The sequence below is a fragment of the Schistocerca gregaria genome, chromosome 11 (genome assembly GCF_023897955.1).
Source record: "Schistocerca gregaria isolate iqSchGreg1 chromosome 11, iqSchGreg1.2, whole genome shotgun sequence".
Taxonomy (NCBI): domain Eukaryota; kingdom Metazoa; phylum Arthropoda; class Insecta; order Orthoptera; family Acrididae; genus Schistocerca; species Schistocerca gregaria.
In genome coordinates, this window is record NC_064930.1 from 26,563,583 (window position 1) to 26,575,806 (window position 12,224).

General features: G+C 39.0%; 1 protein-coding gene across 2 annotated transcripts in view; it reads left to right on the forward strand.

Moving 5' to 3' along the window:
* The window catches only part of LOC126295506 (autophagy-related protein 9A-like), a 166,426-nt gene that overhangs the window by 63,439 nt on the left and 90,763 nt on the right, over nucleotides 1-12,224 (forward strand). For both annotated transcript variants that reach the window (XM_049988085.1, XM_049988086.1), the window contains exons 8-9: nucleotides 3,411-3,589; nucleotides 8,120-8,251. In XM_049988085.1, the coding sequence (XP_049844042.1) occupies nucleotides 3,411-3,589; nucleotides 8,120-8,251 (311 nt within the window). The remainder of the gene's footprint in view (nucleotides 1-3,410; nucleotides 3,590-8,119; nucleotides 8,252-12,224) is intronic.

The following is a 12,224-nucleotide window of genomic DNA, read 5'->3' on the forward strand; positions in this document are numbered from 1 at the left end:
CCTTATCGTCAAGTTCATAAAAATCAGTTTTATCGGGGTTATTTAGAACCTCAAGAATCATTAACTGGAAGTAAAAGAAAATGCCTAAACATCACAATATGGACATTCATAAACATAGCCCTAAATGCCCACTGTTACACATACACAACATGTTCGTTTCAACACTCCTAGGGTATTTCAATATGCAAAACCAAAAGAATACAAATAATTGGTCCACTAGTACTTATTTAGAGAGAAAATATTTAGTATTTATGTGATTAAAAACATATTATCCACACAGAGGAGCCCACATACTTTGTGTGACATGATGGTACCAACTTCTGCCCTGGAGCACCTAAGAAGTTACAAATATGGTGAAGATAATATTTCTACAGTAGTTCCAATTATTCGTTACAGAATGCACTGCATGGCTTGTATATATGTGTAACAGTGGGCATTGGTGAATTAGCATTGGCTAAAGACCAGTAAAGCCCATACAAAATTAAATTACATGTATGTTATGAGGATAGTAGAGGGTTAACTTTTGCCTTTGAGTTATTTTCTCCCCAATCCAGCTCGGTACATCTACATCTACTAGATACTTCGCAAGCCACCATACTGTTGTTGGCGGAGGCTACCGTGTACCACTGTGTGTCATTTCCCCTCCTGTTCCACTTGCAAATAGAGTGTCTGTATGCCTTTGTATGACCCTAATTTCTCATTTCTTATCTTCATAGTTCTTACAAGTGATACACGTCGGTAGCAGAAGAATTGTTCGGCTGTCAGCTTCAAATGCCAGTTCTCTAAATTTTCTCAGTAGTATTTCTCGAAAAGAATTTAGCCTTCACTCCAGGAATCCCCATTTGAGTTCCCGGAGCATCTCCGTAACGCTTATGTCTCGTTAGAATCTGCTGGTAACAAATCTAGTAGCGTGCCTCTGAACTGCTTCAATGCCTTCCTTCAATCCGACCCGGTACAGATCCCAAACACTTGAGCAATACTCAAGAAAAGGTCGCACCAGTGTCCTACATGTGGTCTCCTTTACAGGTAAACCACTTTCTCCTAAAATTCTCCCATTAATCAGAAGTCGATCATTTACCTTCCCTACCAGAGTTTCCACGTGCTCGTTCCGCCTCGTATTGCTTTGCAACGTTACACCCGCATATTTAATAGACTTGACAGTGTCAACAAGGATGCTAGTATTACTGTATCTGAACATTACAGGTTTGTTCTTCCTACTCATCAGCATTAACTTCCATTTTTCTGCATTTAGGGCTAGATACCATCCATAACACCAACTAGAAATATTGTCAAGTCTTCTCGTATCTTCCTAAAGTCACTAAACTTTGACTCCTTACCGTGCACAATGGCGTCTTCAGCGAACAACTGCAGCCTGCTGCCCACCCTGTCCACCAAATCATTTATGTATCTAGGGAATAACAACGGTCCTCTCACACTTCCCTGATCGTCTCATCTTCCAGTGGGATAAATGTCTTAACATGTGTTAATCAATCAATCTACCCTTCTGACCTTCACCACTCTTGCATAGTACCACATTTCAAAAGCTTCTGTTCTTTTTTGGTTTGAACTGTTCGTGGTGCACGTTTCACGTCTGTACGAGGTTTCATTGCAGGCAAATATCTCGAGAAAACACTTTCTCGCCCCTAAATTTATTCATTGTTAGCAAATATTTTTTTACCGGAACGCCTGCCTCACTATAGCCAATCAGCATTTTATGCCTTCTCCACTTCATCAGTAGTCTGTTATTTTGCTTCCCAAGTAATGTAACTCATTTACTGCTTTAAGTGTCTTGTTTCCTAGTCTAATTCCCCCAGTGTTGACTGATTTAATTTGAGTGCGAGGGGTAGCCGAAACACCACTCTGCATAACGGGCCCTTGGAATGGATCCGTTCAAAAACACTCACTACACATGTGATGACGTTTATCTCACTGGTAGATGAGGCAATGAATTCGTGTTTTATAGAACACTGTCAGCTGCTGATGGATCCACAACCACATCTACTCTTACACTTATTTGCCTGACTGAAACCGATATCAATGCATATTTTTCTTCTGGTCACCTAAGATGTGAAATTCGTACAGTGAAAGAGCTGGGCTTTATGAAGAATGTTGCAGTGTTTCCCATTCAAATCACTGAACATAACCTCCATTGGAATGCTAGTGTGAGGCCAGGCACTATCGTGCGATAGGATGTTTCCATCCGGCAGCCCGAGTGCAGATGCCAAAGCCGACAACAGAGACGGTCAACATGATGATGCCATGCTCTGTCCTCGATGACCTAGATCTCTGGATGTGACACCCAGAGATTTCTTGGGATTATGTGAAAGACCTTGCTTATGCGGGTCTGTTGCCAGAAACTAGTACATAACTCAAAATATGCGTTTCTGATGTGCACATGTCTGTGACTCTGCACTCGCTCTGAATGTATCGTGAGAATTGGATTATCGCCTAGATGTCTGTCAGACCGAGGGGAGTTTTATAGAACATCTATGAAGTATGTTAACAAAATTAAGTTTCTTTTACGTTTGCCATCATTCTTATGCATAAAATATTTATAGCCCCTATTAAATAGTATTTTCAATTTCCATGTATTTATATTTTGTACTTTTATTTAACTAGTGATGCTTTTGGCACACACTTCTGGTATCATTTCTGTGATCTCTTATTACCAACTGCTGTCCCATATTTGAGATATTTCTGACAATCATTATGACTTGTATTAGTAGGTGTACTTATGGTATGTAGGTGTGTTGGTAATACATACCCACAACTTTTAATTGGATTTTGGTACTTCAGTCTTCCAATACTTTGTGGGGTGACAGTTGTTGTTATATTACGTATGTAAAACGATGACATCTTTAGCTGTATTTTTGTGTGTTATTTTAATTGCAATTGATTTTGGTGTTACCTTACAGTCTTCAGGCTTCTGAATATAGTAAATGTTGTTTTTATTATGACTGTATGAAATACAGCGTAAAGTAATTCACGGTTACTTTTAATATTGAATGTACATTAATTCTATTAAACTAAAACAATTCCAAATTTCATATGTACATGTGAGCAGCAAAGTATTAAAACTTCAACAAATGGCAAGAGCTATGCTACATCGTATTTATAGTTTTTCACTAAAGTCAGACCACCTTTGACATAGAGGGACTAATAAGTAAGAGCAATTGGGCAGTCTGTCACGAGTGATGTGGTCTAATGTTCTTGAATATTGTTCTCTGAAAAGAATCTCTGTCCATAAATTCCCTTCAACCTCAGAAATAAATTCATAATACTCTCGTGTTGCGAGGATCTCTTTTTCTACTAGTCTCCGTTAACTTCGGTCGGTCGTTAGTGCTTTACGAACTTCTCTCGGGGCATGAGGAGGTGCTCCATACTAACCTGTGCCGCTCGTGTGCCAACAGATGATTAAGCGCGAGCCGGGCAGCCTGGGGACGCGGCGCTGGTCGCTGTTCGGCCGGCTCTACCTGCGCCACCTCAACGAGCTGGAGCACGAGCTCAACGCACGGCTCAACCGTGCCTACCGCCCCGCCTCGCGCTACATGGGCAGCTTCACCTCGCCACTGCTCACTGTTGTCGCCAAGTGAGTTGCCCTACTCTCTGCTCAGCTCTGCTTTAGTTCAGCTTAGATTAGGTATCTGCAAGTTTTGTGGATAATGGTAGCAACCTCTTGCTGTGATGGAATGAATCAGTTTTACACCTATAACTCTCTCTCTCTCTCTCTCTCTCTCTCTCTCTCTCTCTCTCTCTCTCTCTCTCTCTCACACACACACACACACACACACACACACACACACACACACACACACACACACACACACACAGAGAGAGAGAGAGAGAGAGAGAGAGAGAGAGAGAGAGAGAGAGATTAAATGGGGTTTTTCCTTCTTGAGCATCAGCTAGGAGCAGACCCACGCTTCTAGTATTGTTCGATGGGGCTATTAGGAGTGAGGAGAGCTGACTGTTACATACTTCTGTCTGCGTTACTGATAACGCTCACGATGCCGGACCAAAAGGTGTATTTTTCTGCTGCAGAGTGCATAATTGTAAATCTTTGTCTCTTGTGAAGGAGTGCAAGCGACAAAAATTTTCCAACAATTGACTGCACCATTTGGCGACCGAACATCATCGTGGATGTATGTATTTGCCTGGTGTAAAGAGTTCGAGGAAGAATGAGGATGCGTGGAAAATTGGCGACACAATGACCTTGCTCAGACTAGAATTACGTGTAGAGATGTTCGTGCAGTTTGAGATATTCTCTAAGGTGAGCGACAGGTGACAATACCGGAACATTATCAGAAAACTTAAGAAGACTGTATGGAAGACAGTGGGGGTAAATTAAACTCTTGATGTAAAAGTGCATTGGCATTTAACAAAATTAACTAAGATTATGTAATACACCTGCAGAGCAAACACACATTGTGCATTTGACCGAAGTTTCATGGCGTCAGAAGCTTTCACCTGTCTACTTCACTCTCACAAACCTTGCAACAACAGCCAAGCAGTCATCAAATCTTTCCATCTGGCTGCCCTATAGCACTACTGTAATTTAGATAAGTGTGGCCAATTAGAACTGGAAAAATTTTTTCTATGGTGTTAATGAACATACTTGCAATTGTACCTACAATACAGTTTACCATTGCTACTTAGTTGGCATGTGTTTTATGAATGTCACTCCACATAGATGTAATTAAAGTAGTAAAACAACTTTATATGAAACATACATAGGCTATATTATAATACTCATTAATTATTATTAATACTATATTAACTGTAACATCAATAGGTACATTCGACAATGGCATATTAGCAAAAACCTGCTTGTTGTGAAGAAATATGACCAGCACGAGTCAGTAAAAATTTCGCTGCCAGCCAGGAATCAATTTATATAAAAATGTCATATTTTGACATCATGTATGCTGTGGGCCCAGATGAGTGTAAAAAGGGAAACAATTTAAACAAGTCGAGCAGAGGGAATTAGCTTAGGAAGTGAGACACCGAAAGAACACACCTGAAAAAGAGAGATTTGTCAATATTCAGTATACATTAGTGTGTTAGGCAGTCTTTTCTGGAGATGTGTATGGAATGTAGCATCTTACAGAAGTGAAACATGGATGATACAGTGTTCAAACATGAAGAGAATAGAGGGTTTTGAGATGTAGTGCTACAGATAAACGTTGAGAACTAGATGGGTAGATTGAGTAACTAATGAAGTGCTACTCAGCTGAATGGGAGAAAGAAAGGATTGGTAGATAGGACATTTACTGAGGCATCAGGGCAATTTCATCTAAAACCATGTAGGCCAAGAGCAAGTGTGTTACATTGTTATTTCCAAGTCCCCTGAAAAAAATTGTGTATTGAAGTTCCACGAGACACCTTTCAAAAACTGAAATATTTTAATTTTCTGCTGTAACAATGTTAAGAAAAGGAAAGTTGCCACTCACCATATAACGGAGATGGTGAGATGCAGATATGCACAACAAAAATACTGTCACAAATAAAGCTTCGGTCAGTAATGCCTTCGTCAACAATAGACCACACACACACACACACACACACACACACACGCACACACGCACACACGCACACACGCACACACGCACACACACACACACACACACACACACACACACACACACACACACAGTGTGGTATCAGTTGCCTGAGACTCCAGACATGTACGTGAGGTGTGTGTGTGTGTGTGTGTGTGTGTGTGTGTGTGTGTGTGTGTGTGTGTGTGTGTGTGTCGTCTATTGTTGACAAAAGCATTACTGACCGAAAGCTTTATTTGTGACAGTCTTTTTGTTGTTCCTATCTGCAACTCACCATCTCCACTATATGATGAGTAGCAACTTTCCTTTTCATAATACAGTTACATTCCATCCTGGATTTTCCATTGTTTAATTTTCTGATGATTTGTTAAAATGTCACAACCTCTCTGAATGAGAGTATTTGTGAAAATGTCGTAATGATAGGGGGGAAATGTAATAAAAAACTACGAGCGATAGAAATGTGAAATTATTTTTAATAAAAACCTTCATCATTTGTGACTTTTAGCAAACTTCCATATTTTGAAAAATATGTGTAGTCATAGGATGTTAAATGTCTTGAGAACTGATAAAATGGAAAGACTACTATCTATCATCTATGCCATCAACACCTGAAATTCTTAGACTGTCAAAAAGTTTCTATGTAAAGATAAGAGTATGTGAAATTTTTTTATTCTGTATGAATTATTTTTCTCTAGAAACACCATTCTGAATATTATAAAAATTGGGTTGTACATTAGTTGGTAACTGTGATTACGGAAGGTAGAATTGGAGTAGGCAGTATTTTGTGGTGTAAAATTTCAGAAGGTCAAAAAATCCAGGACAGTTAAAAATTTAAATTGATTGCTGATGTTGAGTAAATATGATTCAAAATCATTATATCACAGTGAAAATAATTACTTTGTTACCTATAAGTGAATGGGAAACAACTGTTCATTTTGTGCAAGCACTTCATGAAAAAAATTAGGTATAGAAATAGTTTTGTATATATATATTTTTCTCTTTCTGATATTATTCACAAATTTTTACTGTCTTGTGTCTTGATTTTACTACCTTATCATATTCGATGAATTAAAATAGGCTACACTCTAACAATCAACACTGCACTGTTGAAAAGTTTTTTTTTCCCCCTGTCTGCTTCTGATTGAACTTTTATACCTGAGCTGAAATTGCACATGGATAAGGATGATCCAATCAGAGCAGTATTTGGGAAATGGGAACTGCACACTGATCTGTTGGTGATGGCAACTTGAAAGAATTTGCCAGATGACGTGGTGTCATAAAGGAGAAGGCTACATCTTGCACCACATGAAAGGGTTTAATTATCTGCCCATTGACCACAGAAGGAAGTTACTCACAACAAAGTTTGCTAACTCATACTGAGGTATCTGCCTTTCACAGGCAGTAACCGGCCACATTTTCTGGAAAACTGTTCTTGCTATGTATGTGCCACTCTGGGATAGAACCCAACACTGACTTTACTGAATTCCAACCACTGGCTTCACAGCAGACTAATGTTGTCCCTTTTTTTAAATGGAATTCCCCTAATGTATTTTCATTTGGAAGTAAGATTTTCGTGTTTTGTAGTAATTTCGATATGGTTTGTACAAATCCAATAGCACCTCTTAAAGTATCAACAGCTCCATGCTGGAGATTAAATCTTGTTGCAAGTTGTTTACAAAGACCTCCTATCGGATCACATACACTTTTTCCATGACCTGTTGCTGAAAACATCAATTTTTGTCTTAATTTCTGTACAGTGTGTTCCAAGCTCATAAAGTTGAAAGCGGTATTTACAATGAGATGCTGCACCATCAGTCACTTACACATTTAGGAAAAGAAAGGCCTCTAGATGCTATGTCATCAGTTATCATGCTGACAATGTAGCAAGCATATCATAGAATGCACACAGGCCTGCATGTTATAGGTGGCTGTCGAGATAGCAGTTTTTAGGTTTTGGAACCACACCACATTGGATGCACATGTCACTATCTTAAAAGTTCTGCTGCAAGTGTACCAACATTATCCATTTTGCAAAGTTTTGAAGTTGTTGCTTATGTAAAACTTGTTTCAAGTTTTTTCATTTTTATTTGCACACCCTGTTCTCTTCTCGTGACTTATCTCTCTTGGCCATTTAAATATTTGGAGCTATAACAGAAACGTCAACATTCAACGCAGCCGGCCGCGGTGGCCGAGCAGTTCTAGGCACTTCAGTCTGGAACCGTGCTGCTGCTACAGTCGCAGGTTCGAATCCTGCCTCGAGTACGGATGTGTGTGATGTCCATAGGTTTAAATAATTCTAAGTTTAGGGGACTGATGACCTCAGCTGTCTGCTAAAATTTCTGTACCAGTCAAACTGTTAAAATGATTTTCAGTCACTGTGCAAAATTTGGCGTTCTGCTAACTGTATCCATATGGTACTTTTTGCTGTCAAGTTCCGCCTTTGGGCCGTTACCGTCAGGTGCCAAGTAATTTAAATTGCACTTTATAGTCTCATCGCCTTTGGCTCTCCTGACATGGAGTCCCATTAAATTTACTGACGATGTTGGTGTTTTTGCCCTTAGGAACGTCTCCTTCATGACGGGCGCCTTCCTGGCCGTGCTGCTGATCCTCACAATCTACGACGAGGACGTCCTGACTGTGGAGCACGTCCTCACTGCCATCACCGTGTTTGGTGGCATCATCGCCTGCTGCCGGTGAGTCTCACTGTTTCTGTTGCTTCTCCTCGAGCGAAACATAGTAAGAGTCTGTGAAGGGTACGGTGGGCGATGTGCAGTGACAGTGCTGGGTGAGTTTCTTTCTTTGTTTCAAAGGTGAGGCTGTCACTGTTTGCCACCTTTCTACCAGTCAGCGATGACAGAATTGAGACGCGTGCTCTGCAATCTTTCTCAAATGATTAAAAAAAAAAAACTATTTGGTAAAAAAATTTCATTTTTGCGTTACTTATGTTTCAGAAATGGTGGTCAATATTCAGGGATATAACAGGAATGATCATTCGGAACAAAAACGTCAAGTAAACATGGGGTCTAAAATCATACCTTCAGAGCTATGAGCAATTCGTGATGTTCAATACTGTGAAGCAATTCTCTTCTGCTATAAGCTCTTTGCTTTCCATTTTTGGGAAGTGGTAGTTTGGACCAAAACAAGAAAAAAAGTCCACTAAACGTGTGTTCAAAAATGCACACCTTAAAAGTTCTGAGCACTTGTTCATTAGAAGAGCTGTGATTCATAATAGCGAAGATAAACAATTGCTCATAGCTCTTAAGTTATGCATGTTAGGGCACATGTTTACTGGACTGTTTTTTCTTGTTTTAGCCCATACTTCCACTTCCCAAAATATGGAAAGCCAAGAGCTTGCAGTAGAAGAGATTTGTTTCAGAGTATCGAAGATCAAGAATTGCTCATAGCTCTTAAGGTATGAGTTTTAGACCCATATTTACTTGACATTTTTGTTTAGAGTGATTATTCCTGTCATATCCTTGAATATTGACCATCACTTCTGAAACCCTGTATATCAGTTTCGTAACGATGTGCCCTTCGTTTCGTTAATGATTATAGTTATTCCGATACTTAAGTGGAAGTAAGATACTGTGCAAAATTCGAAAAAGTTTGCATTGAAAACTAGGGGTCACTATGATTTTTTTAGTGCATATTACATACAACGTTGCTGTTATGAAATTTAGGTAACATATTGAATTTTTCTTTAGACTTGGGTGGAGGTATCTGTCTGTCACAATCCTCAAGATGCAACACACTCATTTGCGATTGCACAGCAACAGAGTGAAATGTCTGCGACATTCCTCATATTTTCATAAACGGTTTGAGATATCGAAATGAGATTTTGGCAAATAGTAGCACGTAAAGAGGAGAGTATTTTGTGATGCGCTCAATATGCAAAACCTCGTTATCTAGCGTGTTATTCGACTAACTGCAGACTTCTCGGATGAAAGAATGCAATTTTTAAGGGCCCCCAAAAGCTGCGGAAATGAGAAATGCTATGGGTTTCTACTTTGTACTGAAGATGTGCCTTTTCATTGCCCACTGACCTTCCTGTTCCTCATTTCCTCACTTAATGAACTCAATAAACCACTGGTCCAGTATTCTCCCACAGTGCAACATGTTACGGAGGTGACATTGTGTGTGTTTTGGCAAAAGAAGCAAGTTAGAACATGGCAACCAGAGAATTGTGTAGGTTTTACTTAAAATTCGCCACTCGTGATGCCCCTCTGAAAGTTACAAATGGGTAACCACCCAGGCAAAAATAAATTGCTGCATTCTCGGCAGACTTCTTATATACTAACCAAAGTAAAGGGTGACAAAGGTTTTTGAATGGTCACCATGCAGGTGTGGGTGTGGACAGGCTTCACTTAATATTTAGAAAAACTGTGAGCATAGATTTTAGTTTAGAACGGCACTTGCCCTCCAGCGTCCAGCATTTTCCCTTCGACACTTGCGGTTAACTCCACTACTGCCGCCCTCCCCACTCGTGCCCTGCCCGCTGCGCATCTACTGACCCAGTATTCTCTGCGCACTGTAGCTGATGAGGGTGCAGAGGTCTTGCGTGTATTTATTATTTTGGAAAAAATAGGCAGCCCCCCCCCTCCCCACTTAGTAGTCTCTCAAATCTACAACTTCCTTTGGTACACTTACGTTTTGGTCTTGTATATGCCCACAGTTGTAGGTCCGTGGAGTCCTATAATGAAGTCCTCATTGTTGGGGTTCATAATTGTGTAAAAAAAATTTTAAGGGTTTTTGTGGTCAGCTTTGACTGTAAAACTATTTATTTACAATATCCACCATCCACCATCATGTTATTGGCCGTGTCAGCATTATCCTTCTCTCTAGTGATACTGAAGCACTTTCGATCGTGCACGTTACCAGGGTTGATTTTATGTCCACCCGAGAAGAAGGGAGAAAATCATAAATTTCTCTTGAATTCCATTAACTTTTTAAGGAGGTACTGATGTGTCAGTAGGGTCTGGAACCACATAAATATGTTTAGCACACTCTTAGCAATACCAAAGCATTTTAATAATGTGTACTACCAACTTCATGACCACCACAAAAAAATTAAAAAATGCGTAGTTCGTTCATTGTTGCTGACTTTTACTCTCGACATGCTTTATAAAAAGATATTGATATGTAAGTAAGGTCCTGAACCACGAAATATTGAATATAACATTCACTGGGGAAAGTGACATCTACTACTGAGATTTAAATTTGTGGGTTAAGTTTAACACAAAATTTTAAAATATAAACTAACTGATTAGATTACAAATTTTTCAAAAAGTGAGCATAAAGTACACTCACTCTGATGTGAATAATGTGAGTTTTCCCCAATTTATGAGTGGAGCATCAGTTGTGATTTAAAAAAATAAAATAAATGAATAAATAAAACACATCAAAATATTGTGCCTTTTTTGGTTCTGCCTCCAAAACCAAGCATTTATTTGAAAAATCTGAAGTTACAAGAAGTGTAGAGCATTAAATTCCACGTCGCTGGAGCACAAAACTTTACTATTTGATTAAATTTTCCTATAGAAAAATTACATCAGAAAACAGCAGTCCTTTACACTTTTTCAAAACCACATGTTGTTGCTATAAAATTCACACCATCTCAAGAATTGCCCAATTTCATGCAAAAATTTGATAGAAGAATGATTGTAGAATGTCAGATTGTGTTTTCAGAAAGTCATAGTAAGTGGCCAAAAAACCTAGCAGGTTACTAAATATACAATTAGAAGTAAATCACATGGTTAACAACCAGCATCAATTTTCTACTTTTCATTCTATGAAAACTCACAACATTCCCTCTTTTATTTCTCTTACTGATACTTAATACCTAACTGACATGTTATCAAAATAATAGTTTTGAAACTATGGAAACAGCAGAATAATAATAATAATAATAATAATAATAATAATAATAATAATAATAATAATCCCTGTGGAGGCCCTGCCAGTCGTAAAAGGCAACGAAAAGAACAAACCACTAATAGGGCTAACCCCCCTTTTAGTGTGATTAATTGGTTCAGGACAGAACTAAAGAAGCCTTGGACAAGCGCCGTCATGGTCGGGGACGACGCTTGAACCCTATGCCCGCCCACAATGGTAACAACACTGCTAGCCAACTGGAAAATGATTTAAATGCAAATAGAGGTGTTTTGCAGGATATGCTTCCTGCAACCACCCTAGAAGGGAAACAAAGACAGAGGATGAGATGGTCAGATGAAGTTAATTATTACCAAGCTACAAACCTAGGAACCAACACAACTGGATACAGATCACAAGTATACACAACATTTATTACCGATACCCAGAATTAAAATTTTTAACAGAACAACGACTAGCTGATCAGATCCATGTAATAATAAAAAATAACAGGATACCCCAGTCAGAATTAGAAAACATCAAACAAGTACAACAAATACTGGAACAAAATAATGTGCAATCAGAAGAAGAAGAAAATACAGCAATGGACTCCATCATTCCAGAGCAAACAAACAAAGAACAACACACATCAATTAAACAATCAGAGGAAAACGAAATCTTAAGACTGCCACCAGAACAAGTACAAATAGAACACGAAGTGACACACATGTTAGATATAGAAGAAAAATGTCAGCTGACATATATAGAATACAAAGACACAAATACAGACATTAGACC